Raw genomic sequence first — 20,094 nt, 5'->3', positions numbered from 1 at the left:
ATAATTAATCCTGCAAAGGTTAAATGCACTTCAGACACTAGTCTACACTTAAAATAATGCCAATATAATAAAAAATGGCAACTCTATTCCACTGAAACAAAAACTACCACCCAATCTTTGAGCTCTGGGAACTTAAATATCTTTCTGTGATTAGTGTTGAAGACCACGCCTGATAAAATTCAATTCCACTCTCTTCTCACTTTATTCCAGTTGCTGCCTTTGTGATTAATGTAGAAATTACCCGATTTTCAAGAGGCCACTGTACGGCAGTGTTGCGCAATACTGCAACACACCTCAGGTTCATTTTACACACACTGTGAAAAACAACTTTGATACGTCAATCTCAGGAGATTTTACAACCACCGGGTTTAAAAATTAAAAAGTTTATTTGTTCAAATAAACTGCCTGACAAATTAAAAAGGGTTTACAAAACAAAGATAAAAGAGCTATGAAGTATATATAAACAAAAATATTTGAAACAGTGGACAAATGGAGATATGAAGTAATTGTGTTTTTAAAACAAAACAAAAGATCATTGGCAAGAGGGTTGAATGTGGAAGTGTGTTAGCATGACTCCTACAAAAGCTCTAGGCGTTGCGATCGATGCGGACGTCCACCTCTCGGCCATTGATCTTAGTTCCATTCATCATCCTGCAGGCCTTCTCAGCACTCTCCGGTGAGTCAAATCTCACTGTTCCACAGCCCTTTGACTTCCCATTCTCCATCTTGATCTCTGCAAACATTACCTGGCCTGCAATAAATAAAAATGAGAAATTACTACATTCTGAAACCACAGTGTGTCACACAGTGTAGATAAGTTTAAAGCCTGAGATTTTGGCATCCTCGTTTAACTATCCATATGTCAATATGAGATGAAGTATTCTATTTGAGTGGTATGCTGTATGTAGGTTTTATGTTTTTACTAATGCATCAGCAGTAAAAATTTAATGAATGCTGAGGGAAAGACGTACCGCAGTGACTGAACTTCTCTTTCAGCTTTTGCCATGTAAGATCATAGGACAGCTGCAACACACATATTGATATTTCAGTCCATATACTGGTCAGAATTTACATTATACTGGAGAGAGGATGAGTGTATCATAAAAGAGGTGGACTCAACAACATACTGTGAAGTACAGGGCCAGTTACTTAAACTAAACAAACCCAACATCATCATTTATATTAATGCATGGGTTATGTCACACCTCAATCAATAAGGGGGTATCAACGCACAGAGAAAATGTATTTATCAATGAAGAAGTAATTACATCAGTGGGGAGGTCTCCTGGATGTAAGCCCAATGCTATTTAACAGACTTCCAACTAATTCTTGTTACTAGCAAAGCTTTCACAGATCTAACACACACTTACATTTCGCACAAAGATCTGACAGCCTGCTTTGGACCCAGAGCCTCTGTCAGACATGCCTCCACCCATGTGGCCTGGTCCCCCACCTCCATAGCCACCAAAGCCACGGTTCATGTCCATTGCTGACATGCCCATACGGTCAAAGCTGGAGCCCATGCGATCCATCGACATATTGCCCATTCCACCACCACCTGCAAATTAATACACAGACGCAAATGATATGAGAGAGCAACAAAAACTAATGGGCTGTACCGTTTATTTTAACAGAGCAGTATTATGCAGCTTCCAGCTCTGTTCTAGCCTTGCAAAGGCTCACCTCAGATTTATATTCATGAGATTTTAAGACAATACCTGTATATACCTGTATATATTGAAACTGCAATACACAAAATATTATGATGATACTTTTTACCATCACATAGCTTTTCATTAATTTTGTCCAATGACATGTCACTGAAGCGTGTACAAACACTGAAACTGTACTGGCATTCTATCACTTCAAAGCATTAGCTGTGAGAGAGTACAATGTCACTGTGACATTGTTTATACAGGAGGTGCAGCCTTTGTACCAGTTTGTATTCTTAGTGTACCCAAACAAACTCCACAAGGAAGAGAGTGTATAGAAATAATGCAAATTATCCTCTGAGTACAATATATAGTTTCTCTAACACTCTTCCATGTTGTATTTTGTGTACTACTCCATGTGTGAAAATACAGGTTGCCATGGAGCCATGCAGTAAGCATTTTTTCAAATATCTCTAATAAAAGAGGAAGAGACTGATGTTGGTGCACATGGTTGTTGCTCATCTCTCAAAAAAAACAAAAAACAAAAAAACAACTGCAGTGGCAAAACACGATTGCTGTATATCATGAAAAATGCCAAAGGGTTTTTTCAGGCTTCCTTATTCTTGGCCCAAACAATTTGTACATCAAACTCTTTCTCAGGCTCTGACTGCCCACACACACGAATAACACAGAAGTAAAATGTTATGTCTCTTGGTGCTCGTCACATACATGTTGGATCTAATGGATCAAACCTTTCTAATTCTTCATAGTTCAACAGCAGTTTATATCATAATGTACAGTATGTCCACAGTAAATGATAAATGGGCTGCATATAGATAGCACTCAAAGCACCTTCCACTACAGGTCACAACCACCATTCACACACATTCATGAAGTGCATCTCTATCACACATAAACTCACTCACTCATAGGAAGCAATTTGGGGTGCAGAACTGAGCAACGGCCACAAATAGTCTTTCAATTGCAACTATGGCCACAACATCATACATGCCTCAGTGTTGTCAACATAGATCACTATTGATTCTACTTCAGTATATGTCAAACACCAGTGCTCACAGACTTCATGTTAGATTGAACTTAAACACTTGAGCAGAGCCATTACTTGTCATCTGATTGAAGGACTGTCCCTACAACCACTACACTTCCTCGTTGTCCAATACCTATTCAGCGAGTTATGAAGCTTAATGACTTGCTACATCGTAGTACACTTAATACTCATTCCTCCTTTACATGACTTGATGTATAAACTGTCAAAAGACTATCAAATGTAAAGGGCTAATAACTTTCCAATGTCAACAGTAATAAAGAGATTAGTGGCTCACTAAAGAGCTAGGGGAAGAACTGATATATAACAGATTTATAAAAACTGTGGATGGAATATCTCATGTACCTAATCCAGTCCCCATGTGCCCCATGCCACCACTGCCCATGCCTCCTCCATAACCTCCGCCTAAAGGAGAGAATGCAAGTCAGCGCAGATTAGATTAGACCATAACAACAATGTCACAAAAGCAAAAGAAACAGTCAGCCTATAAATAGAACAGCATTCTCTAAAAATCAATCATAACTCAAAACCAAACTACACAGAGGAACTTGCATAACCTCCCCTGTGTCATGTTTGACTTCAGACAACCCTGAATTCCTTTCATACTGACAGAGTATCACTTACCCATGCCTCCAAAAGAATCCCCAAATCCTCGATTCACTGGCATGTCACTGTGCCCAAAGTCCCGATCCATTCCACCCATTCCTGACCGGTACATATCTCCACCCAGAGAAAAACAAAAAATGCAACCTTAGACTGGAGTTACCACACAATGTTGCAGCTCAGTGGTTATAGTATAACATCGTAGAACTGAACCTCATCTCTGCCCAGCAGGAGCAAATAGGTTCACTTACCTCCCATCCTGCCAACTGGAGCCATGTCTCTCCCTCCAAAGCCACCCATGTTGCCCATGCTCTCCATGCCCCCGAAGCCCCCGCCACCACTCATTCCTGTGAAAAAGCAGCATCCAGGTTTCAACATCGCTCTCTCCCTCGCTCCACAAAAAAGTAGACCACGTTCTTTCGGTAGGAAAACTCATAGGCAGCAAAAAGACTTACCTCCTCCAAGTCTGTTCATTCCACCATAACCTGCAACATCCATACCTATGGCAGAAGACGTCAATCAGGCCATGCCAATACACATGCTGTATCTATTTACATCTTATGGGTGTACATACATGGAGAGGAACTGTGTGTAGCCTGATTATCAAACACTGTACAAAGGTGCTTTTAGGTACAATGTCAGTCACATCCTAACACCTTTGTACAAAGAGAAGCTCTGACCATATTTAACCCATATTGACACTCTGCAGGGTCAAAAGAAGACCCACATAAATGTCAGCCAAGAGTTGACGGTTACACATTAACTGCGTTTGCTGCCGACATATTAATTATTACAGAACAATGTCCAAAGTTGTTGATTAATACTGCCTTGTGGTATTAATTGTTGACCGGTGAGTGGACATGCGTCTGGTTCTTTCTGATAAACATGTGCCTACAGAGAAAGACTCATTCGCAACACATGCAAATGATGAGTGATGCACTGTACATAGCATGTGGGGGCATTTTCTTAACTAAACATAACTAAAAATATTTGAGAGGTGACTGACCTCCAGGCCCCATGGAGCCCATGCCTCCTCCACCACTCAAGCGATTGGCATTTATAGGCTGCCCACCTGGCCCCAGTCCCATGCCAACACCACCAAGACCCCCTATACACAAAATACACAGGGAAAAAGAAGAAGGTGTGAACTATGTAATTCACTAGCAATAATAGCAGAGAAGATCACATACCCAATAAGAATTTATATATAGATCTAATGTATTAATAATCAATTATGTGAGCAGCATTTATTGAAGCAAACATTCAATGAAAATTCTGTGTGAAAAGTCATATAGTGACAAAACATGATCCTATACTGCATCTGCAATGCACCAACCCTCAAGAATGGAAGATGTACTGCTCAGAGCATACTTAATATCAAAGCTATACAGACACTGCCGTCGGGTAGAGCAGTTATTTATTCACCCTTGTGTCATATTGTTAAATTTGTAGAATATTTCCACATCATATTTTGGCATCTTCACTTTCATTGCAGACATTGGACCTTTGTCTATTAATAACCAGCTAAAACTCAACAACTACTACTACAAAGTTACTAATATCATCTCATACCATTTAAGTAGGTGTTTTTTTTTGTTGCAAAAATAATGTCTATAAAACTGTTTACAATTACTGTATGAGAAACACACTATTCTATATAATTAAAAAACCTGGTCCTTTAAATAAATGCTGAGGGATTGCTTCTCGAATAACTTTCTAAATTTTTAACTGCAATGACAATCACTACTGTTTTTTTTTTTCAATCATGTCTTTATGCATCTAGCAGCATGCACATGACAGTTGATATTGTCAGACCAATAGCTAACCCGCAGGTAGGAAAACATTTACAAGCTACTTAGTATTCATTTCATTAGCATAGTGCTTCAGCAACATACCTGAGCCTTTCTAACATCACTATAAAATATTTATGCAAATTTATTAACTAGTATCATTTGTTCCCAGAGGGGGTCATACCTTACACTGACAATGTTATTGCTATACACAAATCACTGAGCTTATTTCTATGGATCTCATCTCAGTAACTGACAAGAGAATAACGGTGTACTCACTTGGTAACTGAGATGTTTTTTCTACTTGACGGAAATCATCAGGGGGAAGAGATTTCTCATCCTAAAAAAAAAAAAACACACAACAAATGTAAAGATTCACCTTCATATCCTCTGTACAACTTTAGTTATGTAATAACATACCATTTTAACGTGCATCTGTCTGTCAAAAAGCATCTGTCCATTGAACATGGCTGAGTCCAGAGTCAAGGAGAAGGTCACAGTAAAATTCTAGCGCATTGCCATGTGTGCTTTATATTTTAGTGTTCGATTCTGAAGGATACATATGGCCTGCACAGCCTCCAGTGACTGCTCAAAAGTCACTGTTCCCATCCCGCGGCTCTTGCCATCTTTATCCTCCTTTACATCTGCTCGTTTCACCACACCTGCCATGCTAAACACCTCCTTTAACTTCTTCCAGCCCACCTTGAAATCCAGCTGTAAAACAACATAAAGATACCCCTATTTTTAATGTATGATTTATCATTAGTGGTTAGAGTTTGAAGTTATATATTACAATGTCCTCACATTGGCCACAAACACTGTGGTGCCCAGTCGTCCGGCTTGCAGCGCATGGATGACCTCAGGTGGGATGTTGGGGTTGTTGGCAATGGAGGGTGGGATGTTCATCCCACCAGGCCCCATGTCCTGCCCACGACCTCCTTGTTGACCACCTCCCATGCGCTGCAGCACACGCCGGGCATGTTCCCCATCAGGGTCCTTAAAAGAAAAAGAAAGAAAGAAAAATACATTACATTTTGCAAGTCAGGTTAAGGTTTAAAAAAAAAAAAAAAAAAAGAAAAAAGAAAAAGACAAGAAAGTGCAAAAAATGTCTTTATCTCTTGACACATCAAAAACAAGAAAGCAAGAAAGGGTGTTATAAAGATAAAAGTATAAACAACAGTTTCGTGTTGCTGTAATCATTCAATCATAATATCCTCCCACCTCTTTGATGTTGAGTGGCCTTCCATTCAGGTCGTGCTTATTCATAGTTAATATCGCCTTCTTCACAAACTCCTCATCTTTGAACTCCACCACACTGTTGAATCAGGGAAACAATCAGTTCATGGCAGCACAAAGAAGTTTTTTTTTTTTTTTTTTTTTTTAAAGTTATGTTCGAGAAAGTATGGCAGTCTCTTACCCACAACCCTAACCAGGGTGCATCACAGGAGTCCAGGTAGCACACATATCCAAAGCCGAGGGAGTGAACAAAATACAGTTAGAATCAAAACAAAGCACTTGAACATTGTAAATTAAATGTATCAACATGCCTCTAGTAGTTTCAATACTGCATGTTGGCCATGTTTTGCCCACTGACTTGAGCCAGCAGTTTTTGGTTGTGCTCAAGTCTATTGCAAACAAGATTAAAAGGCTGCTAAAAGCATTTTTATCATTATCTAAAGAAATGGTGACACTTGACATGTTTTAAATAATAAACAAACAATACTATCTTTTGTGTATATACACATATATATTTTGGTAAAAAAAAAAAATCTGGCACTAACAAATAACTATGCATTGTAATTTATCTGAAACATTTAATGTTTTGAACTGGACATAAATACAAGGAAGAAAATCTTAAAAAAAAAAAAAAAGCAAAAAAAAAAGCATTAACATATTTATTTAGTACATTGTTTAAGATTAACCAGCTTTGCCACTGCAATAAAGAAAAAAAGTGTTGTTCAACTTTACATCTGCAGTATGCATTTTGCCATTTAATAAAAAAACATTAAAGAAAAACACTACAGGATCTTTCAAGAGTGTTTTGTTCCTTTGAAGTGAGAGCTGTGCCATAGAACAGAATTGTAGGGTAAGATTTTGAGACATGAGGGTCAATCAATGAGACAAATCACACAACCCACATTTCCCTTTGGAAAATGGCCAAACAGACAAACTTTTAAACTAATTGAAATGACAACAACAAAAGCAAAAGTGTACTCTTAGATGAGTTCATTAGGCTACTTTTCCAAAATTCAACAGGACATCTCCCTTTCAAATGAATATCAATCATTAGCCATCTATCAGGCTCTAAACACAACCTACAGTATCTCCAGTTCAGTAACATAGTAAGACCCAAAGGATTAGAACCTAAAAGTGCACTTGATTAATGAGAGCCTGCTGAGGGCATTTAAAACCTCGTGCAGCAAGTTGGCCACATCACTTACCCTTGACTTTCCTTCTGCATCCTTAAAGAGCTCCACGTATGTAACCTCACCAACTACATGAGACATACAAAGGAAAAATACCAAAAGAACAAAGGGATTTAAGTCACCACGTCTTCAAGTCGCCGTTGGCCTTGGCAATGCCGCTACAGATGGAGATGTCCCATTAATGATCAACAGTCAGCCCAGACCAACATCTCACCAGACAACACCATGCCTTTCTGGGCAGTGACTGAGACCCTCAAAGGCCAAGGCCAGAGAGAAATACAGCTACATTAAACCTGGGAAATTCAAAAGACTTCAACATGATCAGTTTGTCAACAGATTCCATTCATGGCAGTTGAGAGTTTTAAGCTGTCCTTTGACCTTTCAAAAGGCTTCTTGAGATCGCCATAATTCAGAAAGTAAAACATTACAATATTTTCATTCATATAATCAAGATTCACCTTGCAACAGATGCAACAAAAACATTCAACAATCAATTCTACTACTGGTTTGAGGTTACATTTTGAAGCGGACAATGCCATAAAACAAGTGACAATGTAACTACATTCATCTTCCTTTTCTCACAGACATATCAGCCCAAACTAAATTAGTGTCCATCCAAAAGAATTTATTAAAACTCCAATAACCTAATGTCACACTATGTTGGTTCCCTACTATCTGCACTAAGTACATCCAGAGAAAACTACAAACTAAATGACTACTGCTAGAAGCAGAATGCTCCATTTGGTAACAAACAAGAAAGGGTCAGGAACTTCTAATCAGCTGGAGAGAGAGAAGGGGAGACACATCCCCATCACTGGGGACATTACCTTTCTCACGCATTAGATCTTTAATTGCCTGCCATTTCATATCATAGGGGATATTGCTGATGAACACCCGGTTCCTGTGAGCACCCTTCTTTTCTCCACCATGTTTGTCTTTGTAGGGATGGTAGCGGTTCCCTCTTCTGCTCCCAGAGGACTTCTCTTTAGCATCCTGCTTTTCTTTAGGGGGCTTAGTTTCTTCGCCATCCCTATATAAGGCAGAAAGCAGCACGTCAAAAACAAAATCTGTGAGTAATAGCAGGTTCCTTTCGTGTAGTTTGCATTTAGTGGTAATGTGCTTTTCTTTACATCCTTCCATACAAAATGAATGGGACAGCTTTATAAAAGTGATTTACCTTGAAGAAAAATAATCAAAAATGTTATCAAATAGAATGATAAAATCCAAACATGATTGTATTTCTATTCTGAACTTTATGTGGACAACTGCTAGGACACCTAAGGACGGAATGTAAAGGAATTATTTCACAAATTAAATTAAACATAAGTATCAAAAGCACACATCTATGGTGATGATAATTTTGTGTTTATAAAGGCCTTGTGTTTTTTAATATTGTGATGTTAAACCATTTTATCAGAGGTACTGTCCTATTATAAAAATAAATAAAATACAAGAAAGTACTACGTTAGCTCACATAGTTAATTGGCATCATTTAGTTTACACTGAAGCGTCGCAAGCCATCTGCAGCTATAGATTTTGTAACCTTGACCAAATAAATCGAGCTGTTGAGTTAAGAAGAATAGCAGGGATGCTAATGCTAGCTGGTATCTGAAATCAAGTACAGCTTGGTTGATTCATCCAACTAGCAAGTTAAAAAAAGGGTTTGAAGCCCAGTTTAACCTGATGATTTAATGTACGTTGAATATTAGGACTGTGTTAGCGTTAGCTTTCAGACAAGCAAAACACAACCGAGGTTAGCTTCCAGTTAAGGTTGACCCACTGCACCACCTTTGATGTTAAGGCAAGAGCGAACCAGTTTGAGACTCCAGTTTTACATTATATCAGCATCTCTCTGCCGTCATGTTAGCTACAAGCCTAACATGTATCACACAGGTGCTTTACGATGTTTCACAACAGAGGTTATAGACGCTTCTTGGCTAACAATAGCTAGCATTCCAGGACTCCATTTTAGCTAAACCTGCTAACGGCTGCGGAGGCATGACGGACAGAAAAAATCCATCATTTAACTCACGTTTTCACACCGTTGGGTGTTTCTTCAGATGTCTCGTCGGTTTCGGACTTGACGGATGCAGTACATTCGTCTTGCTTTGGCTCTTCATCAAGAGTTGCAACATCTGCCATGTTGAGCTCGGGTTGTCACACAACGCAAGATGCCTCTGACGCTACGCAGTTCAAAATGTGCAGGGGAGATTTGTGCCTCCAACGCGAGATTTGTGAGTTGCCAAGCAGCCTGATAGAATAGAACAGAATAGAATAGAACGGAATAGAATAGAATAGAATAGAATAGAATAGAATAGAATAGAACAGAATAGAATAGAATAGAAAAGAATAGAATAGAATAGTATATGGGTCTGGAAAATACGCATAAATAATATGTTGACATTTTGAAAGACTGTGCACATTAGTAGACAGCTTTAGGGGTCAGCAGGTGAATAAGATAGTAAGTGAGTGTCTGAATAACTGTGAACAGAAAGTGACACACTTTCTGATGGATGCTTCTACGTGTTTCTGAACTGTTCCCAAATCCCAGAAAATCATATCAAGACCTGTCCAACCTGCTTTACAGCAGTGTGATCCATGCACAAGGGAAAGCCCAAAGCTATATTATACAACCAATAAGTTCCTGAATACTTATTTAATGTCTAATTTCAGACAGTGTAATTCATATTGAAATACCAGTTATACATATAACCTACAATATTCCAGGCAGCATACTCATAGTGTCAGACTATAAGTCTTGCTTTATTGATTATAATACAGAGCCAAGCTGATTCATCATTCCTGAAACTATTGATTGATGCTCTGTTACTCTACTGGAGGAATAATTTCATTTTCTTTATACAATACACTTTAACATTGTAGAGTATCTGCTCAGCAAGTCTGTGCAGTTGCCAAAACCAAAAAAAAGCACTTCAAAAGTTGATTATACTCCTATACAAAAAATTGTCCAGCTCCTAACTGTTATGATATGAGGACAATAACTATGTGACCACAATAATGGTGTTCAAACCATAGTTTTATGCTGTGCAAGACGTATCATTTAGACAGCTACACGTTTACATGATTTTCATTTGAATCTTTTCATAAATATTTTGAGGAAATCATCAAAAGCTAAGCCATTTAAAAGCTACTTTTAGGGACATTGTCTCATTTCCAATCGATTTGCACGACATCTGCATAGTCCATATCATGATTTTATGTGTGTCAGAATCTTTGGTGCAGCTGTAGGTGAGCCTCTCCAACCCAGATGTTTGCAATGTTATTCATGCACTGCTTAGGTTTCAGCATGCTTTATCCACAAACTGAACAAGTGGTGCAACTCCCTCATGAAAATAAATACATTTTCACTTATTTCAGGAGCAGATACCACTGATATGTGCAATGAAGGAGAACGCAGCTCTCTGAACTTTCAATTACAACCATGGGTCAGGTTGAACTTTAACATAAAAGGGAAGTTAACCTTTAACATGTACACGTATTACTCTGTCAATGAAAAATCAGGTCAATAAACTGATAATACATTCCTTAAGGGCTGGCTGTTTTCATAGCATACTTCCTACAGATAAATGCTGCAACATTACTAAGTCGGCTGCAAAATAACCTTGCAACTTGGTTTCACAAACAAAGAACAGTCAGTCAACCTAAGTTGCTGCACATGATTTATGAAATTACATTACAGTACATTAATATTTCATCATCATATGCCAAAAATCTATATGATAATGCGTGCATTTTTAATGTTGGAGCTTCCCCAATAGATTTGAATTGAAATGTGACTCCTACATTTCCTATCAGCAGTAGCAACAATTTCAAGATGTAGATTTTTATCTTTTTGTGGAAACCACAGTCAGCATTTGGATCTGATTTCACATAATCAGTAGTTACCAAAAAAGACTTCTTTGCTTTGGCTTCTTTGGAAACACTTAAAACTTAAATATTATCCACTGAAACATCATGTTGTCTTTACAACAAACCAAACAAAAACACAATTGGAAAAGTAAGCTACTTTTTCCAAGCTATAGCAGAGAAACTTACAACTAATGACAATATTAAAGTCATTGTGTGAATACCACAAAATAGCGCAGTATGAACCTGGCCCTGAACTTGCATATGATTGATATGGCTATCATTATCTTACTGAAGACCATGAGTTTCTCTCTGATCACACTAGGAGATGCTTTAATTGCAACCACAGCTTTATTTCTCTTATCTTGCATATCGTGATGTGCACGGTCGCCTTAGCATTATACCTTTGATAACAATATCGTAGATTATTATATTTATTCTAAAAAGTTAGACCATCCTTTTAAAATGAAAACTTAACTTACAATGGACCATGTAAATTTAATTAAGTTGTGGGCCCCAAGAGAGTTAGTAATTGCTGCGGTTAGGCTGATGGAGCCCTAATAAAGTATTTAAAATCTTGGTAATTTCACTACATCTGTCTTTGTACTTTCTTGTGCAGATTGTATTATCACACAAGGGTGTGGTGTAGAGTTCATTAACTTTAAAGGGGATACTGTGAGAGCAGTTCATAGATTCATAGTTTTACAGTTCTCAGTATCAGTTTTGTTCCTGACCTGTTGTCTGGTCGAGATAAAAGTTCAACAATCTTTATCCCTATGTCCTGTGGACACTACGTAATATTCTAATATGCTTTATGCAACAGATTCAGATCATCTCAGCAGTTCCTCTTCCAAACCAAAAGAGTCCAAAGATATTCAGCACACCTCGACACACAGGTAAAAGCACATTTGCATGTTTCGACTGTTGACAGATGTGATAAAGGTGATTCAGAGGCAATGTTCTAATATAAAGTCATTCAACTTCTGTTAATTTTCACATTCATGAAATCCTTTCCAACAGCTAATTCACTGTAATGGATTCAGACTTTCTGTAACTTGACCTTATCACTAGTATGTTATGACCCAACAGTTTTCCATTTTGACCTTGTCTTTTAAATTGACATGAGGGTATTGCCAGAAAACATCCAGCGGTTTCATTGTCCATACAGTGTGTCATCTCCTCATCTGATTTTCAAGAACCATCCTTGAAATGAATGTGAAATAAAACTGTATTTATGACTTGGCCGACAAATCACTGCGACGCCACACTACCTGTTTCTGCCCAAATACAGCCAAGGATCAAGTATCAACAGCACAGCAAGACTAGAAACTGCTACGAACCCAAGAAAAAAAAAAAAAAAGACAGTTCAAAAGACACTGCAGAGTCATAAAACTCTGTGTTTAAATTCTCTCTGGGATTTTTTCAGATGTTTACAACTGGAAAAGGAAAATGGAGTTCTCCTTCCCACTTTCAAGCCTTGAATTATTGCACATCTCACACTAGTGATGACCATCTCCCTCATGGCATGCCTTATCCTTAGATCCGAGTCACTGCACCACTGTGACAAAAACTACATTGCTGATATGAATTTCCGCTGCATAACAACAAAACAGACGGCCAGACGCTTCACTGCTGCATACTGTTACAGACCTGCCGATTGTTTGCCCATACAATACTGCTTTTCATTCACTCCAGTAAAACCTATGTAAATACCAGTCTCTTCCTCCTTCCGCATGTCCGGGGAGCTTGCATTCGTAAGCCTTTAAGCAGAGGGGGCTAATTCAATTTGACCACAGCAAACTGCACCAATTAAAAACACATCATCAAAGCAGGAGCAGGCTTTGAGGATAGTGCTGTGCTGGACCAAAAATACCTTTGCAGCAGCATTTACTGGCCAGGAGCAGTGAGAGGCAGCATTTCTCCTGCTGGCTAAGCCATGATATTCCTGTCACATTTTGGTGGAGTCATTTTGAGAAGAGCCAAATAAGCCAGGGAGAGGAGAATGGAGAGAGAAGAAAAAAGAAGAGGCGGGTTGCTTGTTGATGCTGCTGCATCGGTGGTGGTGTTGCTGAGGGGGGGAATGTTGTGAATGACTGAGGCAGCAGAGCAGCTGAGTGAGACTAACAAGTGGTTGCCATGCAGCAGGAGCAAGCGTGCGTGCTCCTGGAGGGAGAGATAGAGAAACAGAATGATAATGAGTAGGAGGCAGCAAGTAAGGGAGCATGAGGAGAGGAGCTGTATCTCTGAGAAGAGACATATATCATAGCTTGATCCAGCCTCTCCCTCGCTTCTCTGTTCCTCTCTTCATCTCTCTACCTTTTTGTTTAGATGTGGGGTTAGCCTAGCACACCCTGGATGCTGGCAATGGATGGATTAATGGACATATGTCTGGGGGCTCCGAGACGGAGGAGTTGCTCGGAAGAAACAGCAGCAACAGGTCTGTAAGGATGGAACGATAATGACGGTGAGACGCCTGCTTTTTCTTTCGCAGACATCCCACACAAGGAAATCTGTCAATGCAGTCTCTCCTTTCACCCTACCTCACTCCCTCCCTCTCTCCTCTCCTCTCTCTCACCATGCATACTTGTGCAGTGTCCTCATCATTCTACTTGCTTCTCCCTCATCTGTCTTTCCCAATTCTCTCTGTTCATTCCCCTGTCCCTGTCTGTATGTATCCTCCCTCTCTCATCCAACCCCCCCCCACACACACACACACCTCCCCTTCCCTCCCTCCCTTCCTTTCACTTGAGCCACCTGCTGCTTGTGTTCATATGAACAATTTGAGGAGGAAAAGAATGACAGAAGCAGACTTCCACTTGTGTGACCACACCAATTTTGCGATTATGTTCGGTCAATCACCGTCGCTATCATGTTTAATGGAATTACACTGTCCGGCAGGCATCTGCTGACACGCAACAGGTAGAGATCCCTTTCTTCTAAACCATAACATACGTGACATCACATCTTCATGAGATGTGACGTTTTCATTGGTACCTTACGGCTTTGCCTGTGTTTCACCGCTGGCTATGCACTGCGACACACTGTCATGGCATTGGCTGGTATTCCCGAACCCGTTCTCCTGCAGTCTCCCTCACTCTTCTGTTCATGTTTGCCTTTTGTAATTTTCTGCAAAATTCCCAGAGGGGCAGAGTGAGAGAGAGATCAAAGTCTCCGGACATCTGTTTGATACCACACTCAAAAAATAAAAAAAGGCTATTTATAGATACCTGTAAACCTGTTCAACATTTAATTGTGGAATTTGTGTATTTCTTCTACCATATTAGCACCCTTGTTTCTCACAGTCTTTGCAGTGTAAGCATGAAGTATTTAAATAGGTTGATTAAATGGATCCTCTCTGCAGTAGAGACAAGACAGCACTAATCTGAAGCCATCATGTATCTCTGTCCAGGTAACATGCAGGCTCCTAAACGCCTGACCCTATCGGAGGAGAGATGAGGCACCTAGATGTTGGTTTACCATGTTTAGCGTCCACTACAACCACTCCCTTGCTGCCATGAGCGGAAACGACATGATGGCGCACTCTCTGACTCTGGAGCAGAAGACAGCGTTTGCCTTCGTGGGGATGCTCCTGGTGTTCCTGGGGCTGCTGATAGTAAGGTGTTTCAGGATCCTGCTGGACCCCTACAGCAGTATGCCCTCCTCCAACTGGGCTGATGGCATTGAGGGGCTGGAGAAAGGGACGTTTGAGTACGCCCTTACTTAACACAGGGACACACACATCCATAGATGTCCTCGCGAATAGAAAAACGCCTATAGATACACATACGCTTACACACGGACACAGATACACTCGCACACACGCAAACACATGTGACACACAGCCCTGCACAACCATTGCACCTGAAACTGACACACCATTAAGACATCTCTCTGTGACAGACTCAGCTAAGAGACTGAAGCTGTGTATGTTGTTCAATGTGCGTGCACTGTTAGTTCAGAGCCAGTGTAGAGTCTCTCTACCGTATGTGACTACATGTCTGTTGTGTGTGTCTAACCAAGTGTGAGGTAGACGCTGTGTCATATCCTCCACTGCCCTTCTGCCAGGGTGGTGTGCATTTCAGCTCATCAAATTTACACGGAAATGGCTGAAGCTCCCTTTAACCCATGCCTACAAGTTGAATGTCTGTAGATTATAAGAGGAGGTAAGAGGTGGATGCTCGCGGGACAGGGTGGGGAATTAGGGTGCAGTGGGATTATTCAGATACAGTTTGAAGACTCAGGGACAAGATTCCTCATGTGAACTCAGAATGGGAAACAGAGTGGTTCCACCTCTGCACAGCAGAGCTGTTCTGCACAAGAATGTATACTGTCTGGTTGGATACAGGGTATTATGTCAAACTAGTGCTTTGTGGACTAATCAAATCCAATCTGTTGGTAATCCAAAGGGATGCTGCTGCTGCTGCTGCTGCTGCTGCTGCTGCTGCTGCTGCTGCTGCTGCTGCTGCTGCTGCTGTGTATGTACAGATTGGTCCTTTCCGTGGTGTCTTGTTTTTTGAAGTCATGCAGTGAAAGGCAACTGAACAAACTGTGATTTACATTATGGTGTTACTGTTTCTAAATGATGCAAAAACAACTCTTTTAGAGTTTGTACTGCTGCTGGTTTTGAGTGATGATACGTTGTGTGTTGCCACAATTATATGTCTGGGTGAAAGAAAAAAAAACAAAAAAAAACACAACTGTTTACTTTTGTCTGCGAAGACATATGATTGTGTCTGAAGGTCGGCTGATGCGATCAAGCCAAAGAACTTTCATGGGGGAAATGAGGATTAGAAACTAGGAAGAACTCTCTCTTTCAGTGCTGCTAGTTTTCTAATGACAAGGAGAAACCCTCACTACCTGTCTGCGGAGGAAAAGGTCACATGGAAAATAGAGGTGGGATGTCTGTCAGCACTGCACGTGAGCATCTTTTTCCTCCTGTTCTCAGCCATCCTCACCGGTTCACACCTGCTCTCTTCTCTCCAGACAGAGGAAGACGGGACTAAACAGAGACTGTAATACGGCAGACTGGTCAAAGTCTTGAGTGTTCCTTTGCTAATTCCTACGGTCTACGGTTTCTCCTTAGTGCTGTGAATCTGCCTTACTGTGACCTTCAATGGGTTTATGTGCCTTCATCTAGAAACATTAGAGCACCTGTTTATGTGTGTGTGTGTGTGTGTGTGTGTGTGTGTGTATATGTGTGCGTGCGTGTGTGTGTACGCGTGTGTGTGTGTGTGTGTGTGGCATATCATGATGACGGATGACATCTCCTGACCTGTTGCTTGCTCAGCTGGTGGTAGAGATTTCTCATTGATATAGATTTGATTCAATGATGTGAAATAAATAGAATTTCTTCACTTTAAAATATTGTTGGCATAATTGTTGCTTTTCTGGTTCTCTTATTGCAATCTGAGGAGCACGTGAAACAAAAAAAATAAGAAATCACTTTTACAAATGAGCAGGACACTTTAGGTGACAGTCGGCAGACGCTTAAAATGTTTCTTGCTTCTGCTTCTAGTCTCCGGCGGTGGTCGTCCATTATTGCTGCGATGCGTTAGAGCGGGAGAAACAGAGGTGATCAGAATTTTTAGCAATAACTCTAGTAAGAGCAGATTCCTCTACAGTTTACGGTACGTGCATAAATGTGCAGGCATGGTCAAGAGACAGGAAAAAAAGGCTAATGTAGCAGCAGTAAGCGATACACACAGGCATCCATTGACAGTCTTGTGGTGATAAGGGAGGTCTTGATCTGCAGAGCCTACTGCACTCAGAGGCCAGGCCACCGTGCACACCTGCCTCAACGCATCATTCGTCAGGAATGCAATCATTATTGCACCATTATCTCTGTCACCTATGTGACATCCTTATCTGAAATCTATTTTTAGTGGAAAAAAAAACACTTCGCTTTTCCTCTTCAGCCTAAAAGCCCACTAACCTTAGAGGAAAAACTCACAAAGGGTCATGAGTCTATTAAATTTTAACAAATATGGCTGCTTTGCATTGTATTTTCATATAGTGCAGTCAGGTTGTGTGTTTGAAATTCCATAAACCACTTTCCCTTCTTTGACTGGACATAATGTAGAGACAACTACTCGTCTTTTCATACAAGAGGAAGAATTATTTGGGCCTGCTGTTACAGTTGCACTGCGCACAATATGTAAAATTATATCCTTCTGCATTCCTTCAGCAATAAACCAGAATCATTAGAAATACTCATCTTTTGTTGGCATAAAAGTAATTAGGAAAAAAATGTAATTACACGTTTGCTATTGGATTTACAGAAAATAGCACCGTGCTTAAAGAATCTCATTTACACTGTATGAGACAATGAGTCAGCTAAATGGTGACCCTTAGCATTTGATAATCAGTCATCAGTTTTATTAGTTGCGGTCTTCGAACCTCACAAGCTATGTCCTTGATTTGTTGTGACAAGACCTGGAGATACAATAGGCCTTTTATTACTGAAGCAATCCAAATAGCTCTCAAAGTGCTGTAATCTAAAGTTAATGATACTTTTAGAGCAGCAACTTCCAAAAATAGCTTGAGGCAGTCGGGTCAGTGAAGTGGTGATTTTTTTTTTATTTATCTATTTTTATTAAAAAAAAACTTTATTTTATGCTTTAGCCTTTATGTCACTTAATTTTTCTTGATCATGCTGTGCCAACAAGGTCACAAATCTGCAAATTCCTGCGCTGGTTGCTTTGCATTAAGAAATGAGCTAGAGACAACTTGATATTTGAAGTCAGGACCCTCATGTCACATCTGAATCCTGAGCAGAGCCTGTGTTTCATCTTAGACTTAACCATGTTAACGCCTCTAGAAGCAGATAGGTCAGTGATTACCTATCATGGCGTGTATGATGTTTTATAACCATCATTAATGATTATAAAGCTATTATGTTTAATAATTTACTTTTAATCAACTCAACTTTTGTTGGTTATTTGCAGGTGAATGTTTCTTTAGAATATAAGTTAAATAAGGAATATAACATTTTACAAAAGACAAGTTAATATAACAGTAACATTCGAATTTGAAAAATTCCAAACATAGTGGGATCCACCTTACCCAAAGATTTCTCTTAGCAAGTATACAAGAGAACTACATACAGGAGAGTTTTGTTTTTTTTTTTTTCATTTTAATATTCATGATTTTTGAAAATCAACAAAATCAAATTCATGTTGAATTTTAAATTAGATTTGTTTAGCTAAATTTTCAAAAAGGTGCTTATGAGAGAGCAGGCCACAGTCCAACGGTAAGCTTCTCTATATAAAAAAAATATCATGCTTGATTGGGGGCATTTCATTTAATTTCTGATTGACAGATACGATTAGCAGGCCTACGCTGACTGGGCCAATAGCTGAGATGAGCTATAGGGTTTACCCATGCTTTTATTTATTGCGGCCCTTTAAGATGTAGTATCAGGAATCCTGTCTGCTGGTATCTGCTGCTTTGTACTTAATCACGTTTCACATCACAGTGAGCAGAGCGAGGTTTGATAAATGCTGCAAAGGGATTTTTTTTCCAGCCTCTTTCGAGCCCTTTGGACATTAACTAAAGTGCAGATTCTCCTGTTCTCTGTACAGATCGGAGCATACGCACCTGCTGCCACAGACTCACCATATAGGCTCAACAGATCTCTGAGGAGCACTGTAAACTCTGGATTTACTCGAGCAGAGCAGACAAAAGTCAAGCAGGCCCAATGATGAAAGGGAATCACCTTAATCTCAAGTCCAGACTCTGGGAGAGTCAGGATGTCTGACTGCAATAAGACAGCTGCAATGTAACACAAAGAAACGACCTCGCTCCGTGTTAAACACAGAATAAACTAAATCTGACTCAAAGATGAGGATTCATTTCACCATTCGCTGTTAAAATGATCCTTTTTAGTCTGATTATGACAGAAGTGAGACAGAGGCAGATCGGAAGAGGGGAGTTGTTCTGCAGTGATCATTACATCCCATGTGGAAAATTTTCTTTCTTTACTGTGACTCAGTCAGTATCATTCTTGTGGAAATTTATAACAACTTTGAACTACTGTGTTCCACATCTGATAAGCATTGTGAAATTGGTTGCCTCCTTTCAATCTGTACATATAAACACGTGCTGGAGTATTTTTATTCTCAGGCCTGCAATACATCCAAGGTCAGACTTCAAGTCATCAGTCCGCCTTTCACTGTGTGCATAAATCACCGTGGTGTATCAGTAATAAGGAAGTTTACCTGTTAAGAGGTCTTTTAAAGGCACTTTAGAAGTCATGTGGTTGTGGAGAAGTGCCTCCGGCATGTTCCTGTAATTCATGGTCTCATATTAACTCTAATTTTCCTCATGAATACGGCTGTTTTCTTCTGTGCTTGCCAGCCCACAACACTTTGTGGCAAAAGAAAATGATCAGATAACATTTATTTCATCAGTTATATTGCGCTTATGGGCCCTATATCTTAAACACTGTAAGACTGATTTCCCTCTTGTTATCACACTAGTTCTATTAATTATATCCTATTACTTATGTATCTGTTATGAAATTAATATATCTCTTTATCATATCATCATTAACTTTATCTTTTTATTCCACGGTCATACATATCATAATGGGTCTGTAACCTTGAAACTTTTCCTACTTACTTATATTTACTTTTTGCTAGTGGAAATGTCCACGATTGTTTCCCGGTGATTCATCCAAAGGGCCCATAGGT

The 20,094-nt window shown here is 39.7% G+C and overlaps 2 protein-coding genes across 2 annotated transcripts; one reads left to right on the top strand and one right to left on the bottom strand.

Annotated features, from left to right (window-relative positions):
• Positions 1-367: 367 nt before the first annotated feature.
• On the bottom strand, positions 368-9,736 carry myef2 (myelin expression factor 2). The gene is made up of 17 exons (XM_023405841.2): positions 9,570-9,736; positions 8,365-8,567; positions 7,553-7,605; positions 6,529-6,536; positions 6,333-6,426; positions 5,916-6,107; positions 5,672-5,825; positions 5,532-5,581; positions 5,391-5,451; positions 4,328-4,429; positions 3,777-3,821; positions 3,573-3,668; positions 3,343-3,438; positions 3,064-3,123; positions 1,371-1,558; positions 972-1,023; positions 368-751 (listed from the first exon to the last, which is right to left on the bottom strand). The coding sequence occupies exons 1-17, from the start codon at positions 9,677-9,679 to the stop codon at positions 588-590; spliced, it is 1,728 nt and encodes a 575-aa protein (XP_023261609.1). The 5' UTR covers positions 9,680-9,736; the 3' UTR covers positions 368-587.
• Positions 9,737-13,303: 3,567 nt separating this feature from the next.
• On the top strand, positions 13,304-16,766 carry ctxn2 (cortexin 2). Its single transcript, XM_023405850.2, has 2 exons — positions 13,304-13,868; positions 14,814-16,766. Exon 2 carries the CDS (start codon positions 14,883-14,885, stop codon positions 15,126-15,128), a length of 246 nt encoding a protein of 81 aa, XP_023261618.1. The 5' UTR covers positions 13,304-13,868; positions 14,814-14,882; the 3' UTR covers positions 15,129-16,766.
• Positions 16,767-20,094: the final 3,328 nt, after the last annotated feature.

Source organism: Seriola lalandi, unplaced genomic scaffold (assembly GCF_002814215.2).
Source record: "Seriola lalandi dorsalis isolate HSWRI2012SDOR001 ecotype SW California unplaced genomic scaffold, Sedor1 jcf7180002054286, whole genome shotgun sequence".
Taxonomy (NCBI): Eukaryota; Metazoa; Chordata; class Actinopteri; order Carangiformes; family Carangidae; genus Seriola; species Seriola lalandi.
Note: the sequence above shows the minus strand (reverse complement) of the source record. Positions and strands in the feature narration are given on the sequence as shown.

What these genes read in the sequence shown, in the direction of transcription:
- ctxn2 (XM_023405850.2), top strand. Translation starts at nt 14,883, where the DNA reads ATGTTTAGCGTCCACTACAACCACTCCCTTGCTGCCATGAGCGGAAAC.
- myef2 (XM_023405841.2), bottom strand. Translation starts at nt 9,679, where the DNA reads ATGGCAGATGTTGCAACTCTTGATGAAGAGCCAAAGCAAGACGAATGT. An exon ending in CCACAGTGTTTGTGGCCAAT is followed by an intron (nt 5,826 to 5,915) that starts GTGAGGACATTG and finishes GTTGTTTTACAG; the next exon opens with CTGGATTTCAAGGTGGGCTG. An exon ending in GGGCTCCATGGGGCCTGGAG is followed by an intron (nt 3,822 to 4,327) that starts GTCAGTCACCTC and finishes CTTCTGCCATAG; the next exon opens with GTATGGATGTTGCAGGTTAT.